Source organism: Ipomoea triloba, chromosome 7 (genome assembly GCF_003576645.1).
Source record: "Ipomoea triloba cultivar NCNSP0323 chromosome 7, ASM357664v1".
Taxonomy (NCBI): domain Eukaryota; kingdom Viridiplantae; phylum Streptophyta; class Magnoliopsida; order Solanales; family Convolvulaceae; genus Ipomoea; species Ipomoea triloba.
In genome coordinates this window covers 8,132,259-8,150,387 of record NC_044922.1, presented here as the reverse complement: position 1 = coordinate 8,150,387, position 18,129 = coordinate 8,132,259, and the positions used below count along the sequence as shown (strand labels likewise).

At 36.5% G+C, this 18,129-nt stretch overlaps 1 protein-coding gene across 3 annotated transcripts; it reads left to right on the top strand.

Moving 5' to 3' along the window:
• The first annotated feature begins 1,665 nt into the window (after positions 1-1,665).
• On the top strand, positions 1,666-14,286 carry LOC116024684 (atrophin-1-like). Of its 3 annotated transcripts, XR_004099518.1 has the most exons (9): positions 1,666-1,844; positions 2,698-2,986; positions 3,078-3,293; positions 3,379-5,614; positions 5,734-6,476; positions 6,630-6,814; positions 6,895-7,111; positions 11,354-11,442; positions 13,745-14,247. XR_004099518.1 is itself a non-coding variant. In XM_031265644.1 (7 exons), exons 2-7 carry the CDS (start codon positions 2,780-2,782, stop codon positions 6,965-6,967), a joined length of 3,660 nt encoding a protein of 1,219 aa, XP_031121504.1. In that variant the 5' UTR covers positions 1,666-1,844; positions 2,698-2,779; the 3' UTR covers positions 6,968-7,248. The 3 variants fall into 3 exon arrangements, 1 of the variants encoding a protein (XP_031121504.1); XR_004099517.1 differs by having other exon boundaries at positions 11,354-14,286; XM_031265644.1 differs by lacking the exons at positions 11,354-11,442; positions 13,745-14,247 and having other exon boundaries at positions 6,895-7,248.
• The last annotated feature ends 3,843 nt before the right edge of the window (positions 14,287-18,129 follow it).

Below are 18,129 nucleotides of genomic sequence, written 5' to 3'. Positions count from 1 at the left end.
GGGGGGGGGGGGGGGGGGGGGGGGGACCAAGTTGGAATGTTGGATAATGAATAGGATGGGGAGGAATATGGGAAAATGACTTCGTTTGACATTGTTAGTTAATCTAGTTGTACTTTCAATTACTTTTTTTTTTAAAAAAATCATTTTTTGTTATATTTGTTTTTAGCATTGTGGCAATTGATTTGAAAAGTTTGCTTGGGTGAGGGTATTAGTTTCTTTGTGGCTATTTGAAATAGTATATTTTTTTTATGTTGAAATTATTAAACTGTTCTTTGAATTTCTCCTCACACCTTCCTTGAATTATCTATTTCTCTTCTCAGCTTCTTTGAATTTCCTTAAACCCTCAACTATTATAATGTGGTAGAATTTTTATAGCTAATTTGATACAATTAAAAATTAAAAATTAAAAATCAATTAAAATATTATATAATCAATGAATCATTTTAAGTATGAGCTCGATACTTAACTTTGCATATATTTATAAGAATCAAATACATACCAATGTTCACATCACAACTTGGGATGATCACGGTTCGGTTTGAATTGAAACCCTAGAGGTTATGATTCCAAACCGAAAACTAACAATTTAAAGTTTAACTATTATTTTATTAAAGTTTAAATAACAATTATTTGATTAAGCCAAACACCTTGTGGTTAAGTGGTATCTGATGTCCCGATTAACACTCTCACATGGATAATGGGGGTGGGTTCGAGCCTCAGTGGAGTCAACTATTGACACGTTGTGCAATATACTACATCTCTCACAGAGTATAATATTTGTTCGTATACACTTTAGAACCACTCTATACCATCGTGGTCATTTTTACTCAGCTCGAGAAAAATCTGCCGCACGTCATGGGTAGCGTTAGGCCCTCCCCAATAGTGGGTTTGGGCACAAATTCTAAGAAATAAAAGTTGATTCATTGTTTTGTTAACTAATGGGATGAAGATAAATTAGTGATATATTTCTCCTGCTAATATGGGATTTTGTCAGCTCATATGAGACCTACTAAGAAATTAGCTCATTTTTTGGTCAGATTTTGCAGTCGTTATACCATGGACCATTGTGGACCATGGATCATGACTGATACTGCAGTTGTGTGGAACTGATACTGCAGTTGTGTTGAACGGATACTGCAGTTGTGTTGAAAGGAAACTGCAGTTGCGCGGAACAGAGGCCGTGTCATCCGTCTAGAACTACAGTTGTGTTGAATTGATACTGCAGTTGTGTTGAGCGGATATTGCAGTTGTGTTGAAATGATACTGCAGTTGTGTTGAACGGATGAATGTCCTCTGTTCCACGCAACTGCAGTTTCCTTTCAACACAACTGCAGTATCTTTTCAACACAACTGTTGTATCTGTTCAACACAACTGCAGTATCAGCTATGATCATGGTCCACAATGTATCTTTTCAACACAACTGTTGTATCCGTTCAACACAACTGCATTGTGGACCATGGTCCACTATATAATTTGCGCAGATTTTGTTTTGTAATTTTTTTTTTCTTCCACCTCATTTTTTTCTTTCTTAATTACACTTACAAAATCTCCTCAAAATCTACACCAAAATTCTAACTATTGGAAAAGGCCTTAGGTTAAAGTAAGTAAACGCACACACTGCAACGGTGTTTCTTCTTAAACGCACACACAAAAACGTCGTTAATATAGCTGTCCAGTGAGAATCGAAACGGATCACCTCGCTCTCTCTCCGAGTCTCGGTAAAACTAAAAACCTCACACAAACAGACCGCTTCTAATTTTACCGGTCCGTCTACTTTGCTCTCTCCGAGTCCGACTTCTCTCTGCAATTCGCTAGCTGGACTTCATCGACTCCGAAAACCCTAGTAAGATTTTATATTCGAACATCTTATTTGATGTTTGTGGTTCCGTGTGAATGTATCTCTATTTATGGTGCAATGGATTTTTGTGATCTCAGTATTTGCTTCAAGATTGAAACCATTTTATGAAAAATTAGTGTTTTTTACAATCTATGTGCTTGGTAGGTTTTCCCATCTTCTTTTGCTTCTTTTGACGGTGAATCTTGAATATCTTGCAAGTGTATCGTGGTTGAGACGCTACCGCATTTTCCAATCCTTTGGAATGTGTGAATCATTTTGCTGATTTTCTGAGTTGTCCTGGTGACTAGTGACTTCTATTATCCTATGCCCATTTTAAAAGGGTAAATTGCAAGGGAGACTATTAATCTGATTTGTTGTGGCTAAATTCTTAAGCAATGATGATATCTAACTTGTATAGGCGTGCACTTGGAATGACTACAGAAGCAAGGATGAAAAAAATTGCAGTTTTATGATCATTTCAGATGTTTTCCTTGGTAGTCCTAGAGCTCAGGCACTGACATTTTATTCAAAATTGGCATGGAAGTTTGGAAGTTCAGAAACTTTCTAGTCTACTGTGTGATTCCCTAGTCAATCAATGAACTATACTTTACAGTATAGCATACTTTATCACAAAATTAATGTGTTGTTCCCTTGTAATTTATGGGGCTGCAGTTAACTTTTGATGTTTTGCTACCTCTCTTTCTAAGTGAGGTTCAGATGAATATGGAATAATTTGAATTTATGAAGGTTTTTCTATGATTCAGTGTGTGCAACTCAACTGTTTGTCAACTATGCCCTTAATTCTCTAGCTGGATCTTCTTGTTATTTTCATGTGATTTTAATGGTGTTTCATTTTCAGGTTTCACTTTGCAGTTCAGTAGCCACTTATAAATCCTAGCCATACACTTGGATGTGTCTTGGGAACAGACTCCTGAACTGACATGGGCTTTGATATTGAATGCATAATTGACATCCATACTTATCCTGGGGAGTATTTTTGTCCAGTTTGCCGAACTCTTGTCTACCCAAATGAAGCACTACAAACACAATGCACTCATCTCTATTGCAAAGCTTGTTTGCCACTTGTTTCTAACGGGAGCAAGGCCTGTCCATATGATGGGTACTTAGTGCTTGAAGCAGATTCCAAGGTTAGGTTATTCTGCCAATATCCTCGTCTCTCTCTGGCAAAATCCCTGCTGTTCCCCTTGGACATTCTAAAATATTTCCTTATAATGGCAGCCTCTTATTGAATCAAACAAGACACTTGCTGAGAGCATAGGCAAAGTCAAAGTGCGCTGTCTCTTTCATAAAAGTGGATGCACATGGGAGGGCGTTTTATCTGAGTGTACCTCTCATTGTTCAGGGTGTGCTTTTGGGAATTCACCAGTTATCTGCAACAGATGTGGAGTGCAAATTGTGCATCGACAAGTGCATGAGCATGCTCAGAGTTGTCCTGTAAGTATAGTAAGGCACATTTTTTCATATGCTCACATAATCTTTTGTGAAGGATTAGTTATATGTTCTAATTTGAAATCTGCAGGGTGTATATCAAGCGCAACAGACAGCAGAAGTTAATTCTAACTCTCAGTCTGGAGCACCAGCTACTAGTACTGCAGGTGCTGACCAGAATCGACAATCTGCTCAACCTGGACCATTAGCTTCTCAGGTTCAAAATCCACAAACTACTGCTGCTCCTCAGCTTCCTGGGCAAGATCTCAATCAGCAAGCTAATACCAACTCTCAGGCTCCAGCTGCTGTGGCAACTCCTGAACAGTGGTACCAACAACAGTACCAGCAATACTATCAGCAGTATGCTGGATATGACCCTTATCAGCATTCTTATCAACAGTACTATCCTTATCAACAAGGCATGCAACAATATCAGCAACACCCGTCGCATGTGCAAGGGCAACCCCAGCCTCAAGTTTATACCCAACCTCAGGCTCAGTCCCAGGCACAATCTCAGCCTCATTCCCAGGCACAATCTCAGCCTCATTCCCAGGCACAACCTCAACTGCCGGCTCAATCTCAGCCTCAAGCCCAAGTTCCAACACAAGTGCAGGTCCAACCACATCCACACATTCAACCGTCAGCTACACAGCATCAGAACCAAAGTCAAATGAACCCACAACAACAATTTCAATCTCCTGTACAATCTCAAGCCCAAGTTCCATCACAGTCTTATCCACCTGTTCATGGTCAGCCTCCTCAGCCCTACTCTGTGCAGCCACATCCACAACATATGCATGTCTCTCATTATCAGCAGCCTTCTGCACAAATGCATAATGCCCAGCCTCCAGTCTTACCCCAACCACATTCACAAGTCCAACCACAACTAAGCATGCGCCCTCCTCAGTCCAGCCAGCCTGCAGTTCCCAATGTCCAGCCTCAGACCCTACATCCTACACCTCATCCTGTCACAGGACACCAGTCCTACCCACAACCTCAACCTGCACATCAAATGCCAGTGGGGGCTGTGGCTAGTGGGTCTTTCCCTTCGGTTCAAGCCCAAGGTCAGATTCTGCAGCAACGGCCAATGATGCACCCTCCACCTGCTCCAAATGCCAATCAACAACAGGGTATGTTGCCTCCTCAAGGTCAAGTTCTTCCTCAGCAATCCCATCTTTACCCTAATACTCAACATCCAGGCGCTCCAATTCAGTCACGTCCTCCTCAGGCAATTCAACAACTGGTACCTCAGCAGCCTTTTGCTGGTCCATTCCCAAGCCATTCACACAAGCAAGGTCCCTATGGGCAGCAGCAACAGTCTCACTTACATCCACCTGGTCCTCCTCATATTGTACCTCAAAGTTCTCATGCTTCTGTCCAGTCACAGCCAAATGTTGCTTTAGGGCCTGGTATGCATCCACAACCACCGCAAAATTATTTTGGAAGATCAGTAATGCAAAATCAAGGGTTGCAGCTTCAGCCAGTGCCCCTTGCTCCTAGTGGGTCTGGTATTGCACCTTCAGTTCGCACAATGCAACATGGTTTAAACCAACCACCAATTAGTCAAAGCTATGCAAACTCTGTGAACAACCAGCTTCAAATTTCTACAGATCAAAAGAAACATGTAGTGCATGAAAGCCAACCTGACCCCTCATCTGTGAAGCCTGAAAATAGTGCAGAAGTCACCATAACTTCCCAAAGCAATGCTGACAAGGATGCCACTGTTCTTGAAACTCAATCATTTGAAACTAATGGTACAAAACTGGAAGCAGGCTTGAGTACTGAACAAGATGCAGCAAAGGAGTGTGCTAAAACTGAGCACCCTGAGAAGGGCAATTCTAATGACCCTGTAATGAAGCAAACAGTTAAGGAAGAGCATACTGAGAATGCTTTGGAGCTGTCTTCTGGAGCCAAATCAGCTGATGCTGAAGTTGTGATAGAGAGAGCTTCCTTTGGGAGAATGCCTGGTCATTTTCCCCTGTCTAGAGGCATTGACGCACAGTCTAATACTTCTCAGGGATTCCCTTTGAATGCTTTACCTTCTGGCTCAACTGAAATTCGAGATGGAATGGGAAGAGCATCACTAACTGGTCCTGAAGGTCACTTTGGCCCACAGCATGCACCTTTAAATGTTCCTGAAGGTCACTTTGGGCAGCAGCATATGTCTAATCCAATGGAAGCTGAAATGTTTCAGAACAGAAGGATGAATGGCTTTGATAGAGGACTGCCATATCATACTGAAGCATCTCGTGATGAAAGGTTGAAAGTCACAGGTGGGGAGCACCCAGGAACTTTACCAGTAGAACCACGCTGGCCAATTGATCAAGGTGAATTTAGAAGAATCCTTTATTTATTTCCTTCTTAAAAATTTTACTTGTTAATTACTATGGATGCTCAAATCCTGATAATTTAAATCCTCTTTGGTTTGATATTGCTGCTGTACCAGGTTCTCTTGACAAGGTGCCTCGTGGGTTTGGCTATGATGGTAATGTTGTTGCACCATCTAGATTACCGTCCTCATATCACCCTCCTGGTGCTCCATACATTAATAACACTGCAGAAAGAGAAGTGCGGCATGGTCTTCTTAATGATGAGAGAAGAAATGCTGATTTTGTTCACAGGCATTCTGACTTTATGGGACCAGGCCCTGGATTTGGTCCGCGGCACATGGATCGCTTGACACCTAGAAGTCCTGACAGAGAATTCTTTGGCATCCCACCACGTGGATATCTTCCTCGTGGTCGTGCAGGATTTGATGATGTTGACGGCAGAGAAGCACAAACATTTGCTGGAGGGTCCAGACCTTTTGGCCTTCCTACTAATCCAGTTAGTAACTCATTTCATGATGACAGGTTCCATGCTTTGCATTGTCACCCACAGGGAGATGCCATCAATGAGCATGTGGCTGGTGGTCCTCCCCATAACCATTTCAGGGGAGGTGAGCTCTTTGGGAATGATGTGCCCAGTCATTTGAGAATGGTTGATCCTTTGGGTCCTCGGAATTTACCAAGTCATTTGCATGTGGGAGAGCCTGCAGGTTTTAGTCCATTTCCAGGTCCTGGAAATTTGTCTCATCTACCTTTTAGAGAATCATTTGGGGGCAACAAGCCAGGTATGCCGCGTCTTGGGGAGCCTGGTTTTAGGAGCAGATATTCTCTCCACAGAGTTTCTAATGAAGGAACTTATATGGCAAGTCTTCTCATCTTCTGAATCTTGCTTTTATCTGAATTTTTAACTATTGAATGTTAGTTAATTTAATGGGAACTTTAGTTTGAAAATCATGTAGTGATCATTGGTGTATATATATATTATGATGTTTTCCTGTCACATGCATCCTTTCAGGGTGATGTGGACTCCTTTGATAGATCAAGGAAGAGGGCTTCTTTGAGCATGGGTTGGTGTCGCATTTGCAAGGTTGACTGTGAAACTGTGGAGGGCCTGGATATGCATTCACAAACAAGAGAGCACCAGAATATGGCTATGGATATGGTTAGAAATATCAAGGAACAGAACAGAAAGAGACAGAAGTGAGTAATATTTTGATTCATGATTCTGCTATGTTTCACAGAGAGTATGCAGACATTCTTTCCTGACTTTAATTTTGCAGGAATCGTGCAGCAGTTGAAGAGGGAGGGAAGAAAAGAAATGCTGCTTTTGAGGGTTGTGGTAACAAGCCTTGAGTCTAACAGCATATTGCAGGGATTAAAATGTGGTTTGCCTTTCCATGCCTTTCTTCCATCACTGGGGTATTTTATCCTAGTTTTGTCATTTCAGGTTGCTGGCCCTGTTTTGGGAGATGGTTTTGGAACTCACATTCTGTTGCAGTTAAGTTTGTTTTGTTTACAACTTTGAGATCATTACTTATGTTGGGACAGTTTTTGTCAGCTTATTATAGTTCAGCTGTACTGCACCTTTGCTGATGGAGTTTGAGTTTATATTATGACAAAATGTGTTTGCTTTATGATGTCGTTTGAATCGTGTCAGAGTTCCTAAACAAATTTGAACAAATTAAACTCGCTATGGTCACATTCACTTTGATCATATTAGCAGCCTACTGCAACCCTCTTCCTCAAAGAGATGGAAAAAGACGAGTGAAGTTGGATGCCACAGATTAGATAATATATGGGATACATTGTGGAGATGAATTTGGCTGTTTTATGATTTAAAGAGAATATAATCAATATATTATAAGAGATTTCCTAATACTGAATAGTTTACCAATTACCCTGACTTGGAAAGAGCTAGGCAGTCTGGGAAAAACGTAGACTAGCAAAGGACACTTGTTAGGAACTAAGCTTGGGATGCTAATATTTGCTATTTTGATGAGTGTCAAATCTAATTAAAATAGATTAGAGTTTAATGGATGCAACAGTTCTATCTTGGATTCTATAGTTGCTCTCTCCGCCTAAAAAATGAGAGGAGAGAATTAAGGATCATTTTCTTCCAATCCCTATGTGCACTAGTTAGCAATGTGTTTGGAGTGAAAGCTATTTGCTTATGGAATTCTTGATTTATACTTATTTTGGTCAACTTAGAAGATTGTTCCAAGTTTCATCCTTTTGGAATAAAACTAAAACTATTGATTCATTGAAGGTACCCTATGGAATTCTTGATTTATACTTAATTGTGGTCAACTTAGAAGATTGGTCCAATTTTCATGCTTTTGGAATAAAACTAAAGCTATTGATTAATTAAAGGGACCCTATTTTGGTCAATTTACGAGCTATCTTTTCTGTGCTAAAAAAATGGTAGCTACACTTGTTTTAAGTGGGTATATTGCAGAGTTTGGATTAGAAGAACACTAAGCTTTGACTATTAAAGAGAACCAGTTTTGTTATCCAAATATTTCCTAGTCACAATTAATTTGAAAAATTCCTGTTTCACTGTTTTGGCTGAATCAATTAGAAGATGCTAGCTCGAGGATCATTTACTCCTTCAGCTTCAACTCTATTTATCTTTGGCTGTTGGGGAAGAGTTGTGGGCTGTCTCTGTTGCTCCTATTGTTGCTTAAGGGTGTGTTTGGTAGCCTGGAAAATGATTTCCGGAAATCATTTTCCTGGCTTTTGGTGTTTGGCAGGGCCTTGAAAATGTGGTCAACGGAAAACAACTTCCGTTGACCAAGGAAAATGAGGCCATTTTTCCGGAAAATGACTTCCGTTTTTTTTTTTTTTTTTCGGAAGTCATTTTCCGGACTTGGCTTCAGCAATTTTTTGGCCAAAATGGCCACATTTGTAGCTTTTTAAAAGAAAATGTTATTATTTTATATCTTATTATAATTTTTTTATATTTAAAAAAAATAATCAAAATGTAAAATTATACAATTTAATACATTTTCCAGAAAATGAACCAAACACACAGACAGTTTTGTAGAATGCAACCAAACACTGGAAATGAAACTGTTTTCCGGAAAATGACTCATTTTCCAGAAGTCATTTTCCTGCTCTCCAAACACACCCTAAGTTCTAATTGATATGAAGCTAATATTTTCTTGTTGGTGGATGCTATCTTTCAAGTTTTCTGAAGTAATAGCTATGAGGAGGTGTCAGTAAAAGAAGGGAAATATACATACACATATCCCTTGTGATTGAGAGGAATTTACAATTAATGTTATTCACTGGTCATTTTTCCTTGCTGATTAACTATAGCCTTGCAATGTTTAGTTTTCATATTAGCAGCCAAACCCCCCCTTACTTTTCAGTCTTATGAAATATCATGAGAACAAAGACTTTGGGTATTGACTCTGTTTTGGAGTTGGTATTTAGTTCTTTCTTGACATTTGAACTTGTCTGTAGCATTATTATCTGTTAAGGTGTTTAAATACAGTTTGATATATATTAGGATTTTAACTTTAACTTCTGGAATGAGTGGCTAACTTCAATGTCCATTTGTGTTTTTTTATCCTAATCTTCTTTTCGGTGAGGAGAGGGGAGTTGGGTGGGTTGAGCTGTAAAAATAAGACTAGTGGTTTTCTTGCACTCTTTTTACACTAGTGGTACAGCTTTTTACCATGTTATGTTTATTGTGTCAAGCTATTAAAAATGGGACCTAATGTGAAGTCTTGATTCTTCTGGATTTTGAATAAAGGGTCCATCTGGAAATTTAGACAAGTCATTTTTCAAATTTTCTAGTGTTTGGTTGCCAAAGGAAATTGAAATCAACGGGAAATACATATTCTAGTCAAAAGAAAAATGATCCATTTTGATGGACTAGAAAGAAGTTTTCCGATTCACTCTCTCTTAAGCTCAACACTCTCTCCCCCCCTCTCCTTGAGTGGTGTTAAATGGGTCGGCCGGTCCACTTTATCCCCAATTACTCTTTGAACTGGACTCGGTTGGCCAGGTTAAAATTTGGGCCAGGCCTGCTAGCCCAGGATAAAAATATTGGCCCACAGCCCAAAGACTTATTAAAAAACGTTTTTTCCCCCCTTAAGTTTCTTTAGTTCATAGTTATTACATTTATCAATTTATATATTTATTTATATTTTTATTATAATAAGATACAACTTAAAATTAATTATTTACATTTTTAATTCTAGTTATTGTTAATCTTTATAACTAATAAACTATATAAACATTTATTTATAACTTCATTTTAATATAAATAAAATCATAATATAAAAATAAGGATACAAAGTTTGAACTCTTAAAAAATACGGAGTAACAATTATTATCATCATTAAAATAATTAAAATTTTATAAGAAATAATTTTGTAATAGATTTTTGTTCATTGTTTGGAAAATGAACCAAACAAAAAAAACAGTTTTTTTTTTGACTTTCAACAAGTAGAAAAAAACTTTTAACCAAACACTAGAAAATGAAAATGTTTTTGAAAAATGAGCCATTTTCTAGAAATCGTTTTTTGGGTTTTTAGAAAATGAGCCATTTTTCTAGAAATTGTTTTTTTTTTTGGGTTTTTGGAAAATGAGCCATTTTCCAGAAATCATTTTTTTGGGTTTTTGGAAAATTAGCCATTTTCTACTAATCATTTTTTGGGTTTTTGGAAAATGAGCCATTTTCTAGAAATCGTTTTTTTTTGGATTTCCAATTAGACCTTATGAATACTATTCCCATCCTAGTTGGCGTTACCCACATTCTTTTTAGTCCATCCCAAAGTGTTGTTACATTTTGACCACTACGCATATTGCATAACTATACTCTTGATTTCCTTGGCACACCAGAGAGTAGAAATGTACACATTTAGGACAACTATCAAATTGAAATTGAATTGAAGTAGTGGAAATCCAGTTGAAGTTCTCAAAACATGAAAATGCTAATCTGCTATTAGATCCAATTAATAGTGATTTCAATAATCACAAATCCTTGTGGTTCTAGCTATAACTGTATTTATAGGATTATAGCATAGTACATACCAGTTCAGCGTAGAATAATACTTGGTACATGACATTCAGGTGTAAATGGTTATTAGAAATACAAGTTGAATATGTTTTCTCCCACCATGAGCTGCATGTGGATTGACTTGAGAAAACCAGTTCTTGATGTTCCTAATAGCCAACCAAAATATGTTGAGTTACCATACCTTCTTTCCACATCATGGGCTGTTTAGTGCTGTTCAGATGGTGAGGTACTATTAGTCTATTACATACCTCCCACATCAGATATTTGTTGAATGAGTGAAGTGCTGAGGATTTAAAAAAAATCATGATGATGCATAGTCCAATTGGTCTAGAGAACATTGAATATGATATTTTTAGGCTTGAATTTTAGTGGTTAACAAAGAAGTTTCTGATGCACCTTGTTCAAGCTTCCTACTATATAGAAGTTTCTGTTTTTAAAAAATGTACTTGGATGCTACAGTTGCTATTTTTGACTGCTTAACACATTAACATGCTACGTTTTTATCCAGGCTTTGCAACTTTCTTTTCTTTTGCATGTCAGACATGGGCATCATGTTTGTCTTTTTGAAGAATATCCTATAGATCATATTGCATGTCAGATATGGGCAAAATTTCTAATCCTTTGATGTTTTTTTTTTTTTTTTTTTTTTTTTTTGTGTTATATGTTTTGAAGTTAATACTTCTTTTGTGGTTGAAAATCTTTTATAATAGATCTTTTCGATTGAACCTGCCTTTTTTGGGTGATGCTGAAAAGAGAAAAGGATGACTTCAACCGAGAAAACTCACATTTTTGTTGGGTGGTAAGGATATGTTTGATGCACTAATTTTTGTCAATTGGTATATAAGTCAATATAGCACTTTAATTTAATCAGTAGTCTGCTGGTGATTGTTACTATTTTTTGGCTATAGAAGTAATTTGACTACCTGACATTCTAAGTTGACAACTTGTTAGTTCTGTATTGATCCAAATGCAGTATACTTGTAGCCTTAAAGCTTTTATAGTTTGCAATTTGAGTTGCTGTAGTTCACATTGTACCAACTACCAAGCAATGACATGGCTAATTGGGAGTACCTTTGTTTATATAGCTCTCTAGGTTATGAGATTCCATGTAGCTTCCTTAAAATGAAACCATAGGTGCATTACCATAAATGTTAGATAAAGAGAAGAGAAAATTTGTGACTTCTGAAAAAAATTTAGGGGGTGTGGCACCCAAACTTTATCTTTGTTTATAGATACATTTCAAATGAACCCTGTAGCATGTTTAGAACTGCCTAATAGGATCATACAAAGTACGCGGGAAACAATTCAACATTTTGTGTAGGGCTTTTAAATAATGGGCTAGTTGTAGAGCACGTCTATTCTGCTTGCAACATTTGTACAATTTTGTTTAGGGCAATGAATTTTTCTAGGTGATAATTACACTATATTAGATGACTATGACTTCTTGTCTATTGAAATTTAATATCTAACTACTTAACTACTACATAGCTGATAATATAATTAAGGAAAAAGGTTCAAATTAGCCATCAAACTACACATAATAGTGTAATTGGGCCATCCAACTTAAAAAAAGTGCAATTAGGTCCCTGAACTATTCGACCAAATTTGACATGCTCTTTAGGTCATCATTGACGTGATGACCATCCTATTAAAAAATTATTTTTTAAATTTATTATAATAAATTTAAATAAAATAAAATAAAAAATAGAGAAAAGAAAACCCCACCCCCCTTCCCGTCTTAGTCTCCTAAGATAACTCCCCCCCCCTTGTCATCGTCTCCAACTAGAGACGAAGAAACATCTTCGTCCTTGGCCTGGAGACAGAAAACATTTCGTCTCTGGTCAGAGACGAAGACGGGGAGGGGGTGGGGCTTTTTTCTAAATATAAATTTAAAATTATTAAAATAATTTAAAAATAATAATTTTTAATGGGATGATCGCCACATTAGCGATAACTTGATGAACATGTCAAATTTGGTCAAATTGCATAATTTTAGACCATTTAGGAACCTAATTGCACTTTTTTTTTCGAGTTGGATGATCCAATTGCACTTTTGCGTGTAGTTCCATGACTAATTTAAACATTTTTCCTTTAATTAATGGAAAGTTTGGCATTGGTGAGGTTGCATACAAATGATGTGTAACAAACAATTTGTTATGGATATGCCTTCATTTGAAGGATATGCCCTGTTCCTAGAACAGACCATGCTCACCTGTGAAATGTCACACACATCTATTGTATTATTGGTGGATCTTTGAGTTCATTAGTCTGCTTATCTTGGAATTGTTGGAGAAATCTGAATGCGAGTGGATTTTCTTTATATACATAATATTTTTTTCGTGAGTGATGGTGTGTGGTGTTGGGAGGAGAAGAGAGTGATGGGATCCTTATTGACTTGCACATTTTTTTTTTCTCCTCTCTTGATCCTCCTTTTGTCCTTTGGAAAAATGAGAAATGATCTTGGGCTCTTTAGCAAAATATAGACTCAAGTCTGTTTCATTAATTGTCTTTAAGAAAAAATGGATTCTTGTTCTTCTATGACAGGTAATTAGATTATCTAGAAGGAACATTTATTCCCATTTCAGATTTTAGAGATAGGATTCTATATCCCTAGGATAACATGTCATTTGATATCCCAACCAATTACATTTTAACAACAACAATTAGATTATCTAGAAGGAACATTTATTCCCATTTCAGATTTTAGAGATAGGATTCTATATCCCTAGGATACCATGTCACTTGATATCTCAACCAATTACATTTTAACATTTCATTGATTTTCGGAGAGAGAAGAATTTAATATTTCATTTAGTCAATGGATCTTTTTCTCTATGAAAATCAATGAAATATTGAAATGTGATTGGTTGGGATACTAAGTGACGTGGTATCCCGGACATATACAATCTTATGTTATTGTGAGTAGTGGGTGACTGGGTGCAAGTCTCACCAGAATTTAGAATTCTGCCTTTGAGGTTAGTTAAAAGATTATTAAGCCGTTGATTGCCTTTCTGGTCTTTGACGTATATTGCGTCTCTCTGGTGTGTAGTTTCTGTTCCATATAAATTTGCATGCCGATCTCCCTTGTAAGTTCTTTGTAGGATGTGATGAAGGCTCTATCTATGGTGGGCAATTTCTGTGATGCACCCTTTGGTTCACAGCTCGATATCAAAGACAATTGCAATGTGTGGTCACCAGGGTAATTTGGCTTTCTTTTCTCACTGGTTTTGTTTTGTTTTGTTTTGTTTTGTTTTTTTTTTTTGTTTGTGCTTTTGTTTTTGTTTTTGTTTTGTTTTGTTTTTGTTGTATTGGGGGTGATATGGCTCTGCGTGCATCAAATTCAGTGCTGCATTCATTGAGCAAATTATATTATGCACCCCAGCCGAGTTCATCTTATAAGATGGACTCTGATACATTTATTTTTAGTGTATACAAGTTCAAACTGAACGTGTAGTAGTATACTAAAAATAAACTTGTATTAGGGGTTCATCTTGTAGTATACTAAAAATAAACTTGTATTAGGGGTTCATCTTACAATATGGCCCTGCTCCATAATATAACCATTGTTGTACATTGGCAAAATACTGAATCTTGCAGATTTACAGAATTTCTATAGTTGTAATAGTAAACACAGTTAAATGCATTTTCATATCTTACAGTGACAACCCTCAAATGGCCCCATTCCTTCTCTATCAGTTACACAAAATAAATAAGTATGCGTAGTAAATAAATAAATAAAATGTAATATAATATATTAAGCCTTTGAAGGAAATTTTGTTAAATATTATTCCTTGGTTTAACAAATGCTTATTAAATGACTCTTATTTTTAAAAAAATGTGTATCGTCATATTTCGTTCCTTTCAACAACAAATAGAAAATGGAGTGCACACTCAATGCAATTTGAATGCAATGAGAGAATCGTACTTTAGACCCAAATGATGTATTTATAAAATTTGGGACATCAAGGGTTGCTTACTTCATTTCTTTGTTTTTCCATTTTTAATTTTTTCATTCTTTAATTTCTCTAAGTTTTCTTCTTCATTCTTTCAATTTTTCATTTCTCCATTCCTTCAGTTGTTTATTACTCTAATTTTCTATTTTATTAAATACAATCATTTCATATAGCATTTGTGCATTTCTACAATAAAGATGATAACGATAATAATAATTTAATAATAATAATAATAATAATAACAACAACAAATGTGTGTGCATAAGGAGAAGAAAAAAGGAAAAAGAAAAGAAAATAATAATAATAGTAATAATAATAATAATAATAATAAGATGAATTTAATAATAATAATAACAACAACAACAAATATGGGAGGAGGAAAATGAAAAAATTCGATAATAATTATAGTAATAATAATAATAATAATAATAATAATAATAATAATAATAATAATAAGAAGAAGAAGAATTTAATAATAGTAATAATAATAAGAATTTAATAATAATAATAATAATAATAATATTATTATTATTATTAAGGGGAAGGGAAATGCCTAGGAAAATGGAATGCATTGGTAGTAGGAGAAAAGGGAAGGGAAAATAAAATGGAATGCATTGGTAGTGGGGGAAAGGGGGAGGGAAAAAAGAATATACAGTAGCCAACCGCAGGTTTCAATCCCTTGACTTCAAGGAAAATACTGTTGACGTGTTGTCCAAAACCATTAAGAAATATGGAGAATGGAGATAGAATAAGAATTTGGAAGAATAAATTTATTAAACAAGTTCTTCAATTTTTATTTTTCCACTCTTACAATTCTCCATTTTTCTAGAAAATCCTCCATTTTTTTAGAGGTTGAATCCCCAACACTAAGAGCTCTTCTCGTTCTCGCTCGAGATAGCATTTGGGAGGATGTAACTGAACACATATATTAGACCTCTTTGAGAAGTTGTTTTACACTGTTGCTGGTGAGATTTGATCCCTAGTCTTTCTTCCCCCTCACTTTGAGAGGTTGTTCCACACTGTTGGGGGTAAGATTTGATCCCTAGTCTTTCTTTCTAAACTTAACCCATTTCACCAATTGAGCTGTCCATGCAGACAAATTGTTGTTATTATAACTAGGGATAGATGTACAAAACAAAAGTTCTAATTATATTAGAATGAAATTATTATTATCGTTATCATCTTCATTGTAGAAATGCACAAATGCTATATGAAATGATTGTATTTAATAAAATAGATGTCTTTCTGATGATGTATGTTCTCTATGTTTCTTTATGTAGTTCTCTCCCCTTCGAAATAATAATAATAATTTCTTGTTTGATCTTTGTCTCATCATTGCTTTAAGTTTACTAGAAGAATAGAGTTACCTTATCTCAAAAGGACGAACATATGATTTAACTTATATGACTACAAGAGAAGATCTACAAGTTAACGTCAAAAGTGTTGGAAATGATAACACAACAATTCGATCTTCTGAAGATGAATTAGTGTCAAGGATGAGAAGTAATGGAAAGACCAAAAGACAAAATTTCAGAAGTATATCAAAATATTCTTGGTCGAATTATTATGAAAGGACGAACTCTTGAATAACACGAGAACTGGATAATTAAAAAATGATGAGGAGGATAGAGAGGACGAGATCATATGAGAACGAAGTATTGGCAAAAGGAAAAGTTGAGATAATGAACCAAAATCATATCTCAACCATTGATTCATCAATGAAGATCAAGGGGTGAATGATCAGTTAAAGACACGTGTTGAAGGAGGATTATTGTGGTACAGGAAAGGCGCTCCACTTACTCACGAGCTTCCAAACCGTCAGAGTGAGAGGACGGGTATTAAATGCCCTATCAGACTCTCAAGTAATATTATCTCTCATCATTTAATGCCTTCATCATGAATAAAGCAATTTCCTTCTCAAATTATTCTCACCGTGTGAAAAAGATTCCCCATTTGCCCTCTTTACTAAGGGTATTTATGGTCTTTTGTTTTATGTCCATAAATTCTACCCAAGCCCATATAGCTTTACCCAACTCGATACCTCTCATATAAGTACTGCCAAATATTCTTTCTATATCCTTTCACTCTATCATTTACCTCTCAACCCTAAGTAGTTTATTCCCTCCAAAGCTTTCAAAAGTTCTCTCAATATCCAACAATGGCATCCTCAGATAATCCTTCAAGAGATCAGCCCGATACTCATCCAAAAGATCATCACACTGAAGAACAACAAGGCGAAGAACAACAGAACAAGGAGTTCGTCATGCTTGAGAATATCTGATGAGGAGTTCGTCATGCTTGAGAATATCTGATGAATACGTTTTTAACTTCTTTATTTCAAAGAAGGATGTCAGGGCATGATCAATATTTGATCCTCATGGGTTCATGACATATGTGTTGAATAAGGAGTTCGGGAAGAAAGTTTTACAAAGCCTCAAGCATGGAGGGTTGTACACTTCCGTTACTTTTGACCCTAAGGAGATTCATTTTCCAGATATTTCCCAATTCTACATCAACAACAGTATTCCTAAAGACGAGAAGAAACATGGATCGATGAGATTCGATCAAATGTTAATGGGATGGACGTCACTATTGTCCATGGTGATATACGAACAATCTTTCAGTTTCCCAACTGAGATGAGGGTTTTCATACTGATTGCTCTCAGCATCCTTATGATAAAACCAAGTTGTGAGCAAACATTAAAGCTCAAGATCAACTCGACTTTGTCCCTTTTCCTATCAAGAAGAAGATGCTAAAGATGAACTATGAGTTCACTGTGGATATTTTGAACAAAATAGTTGAGAGCAAACAATCTGGGACTGAAGACATTTCAGAGGCGAAATTGTGCATGCTCAGTGCCTTATTGGAAAACTATCCCGTAGATTGGTCTCAGATAGTTTATGAATTTGTAAAGGAAAATGTCAAGAGGAGGAATGATCCCGAGCACAGGATGGTTTAAAAAGGCATTAGGTTTTGAATTTAAAATCTTAGATATTTTAAAATCTAAGGGTGTTCCACTTCATATTGGTACCCCAACCCACAGAATGCACTTCCATATGAAGTCGAAGCCTCAAAACTATGATGTTAGACGAGCTGTTGAAATTGAAGTGGATGTATCGGCCTAGGCAAAGAAGAAAAAAAAATCTAAAACCATGCTGAAAAAGGGAGCGCTCCGGTAGCAAAGAATGCCTTGACCTCTAAGACAACCGAGCCATCAAAGAAGAAGAGAAAAGCACCAGAGAAGAGGAAGGGTGAGCCTTCAAAAAGACCCTCGAAAAGTTAAAAGAAAGCACCATCTACTTCTACACCTATAGATGCATCGAATCAATAGGTTGATGCTTCTGAACTAACTCAAGTACCTGCTCAAGCCGAGGTGATGGTCGAGAATGTACAAGATGTTCATATCCCTGAAATTGATGCAGATGATCGAAACGTTGTGATATCAACGTCGAATCTACCGGTCCGTACTCTTGAAGAGGATGTTCAAGCAGAAGGCATAGTCGTGAATGATCAACCTTCACAAAAACCATCT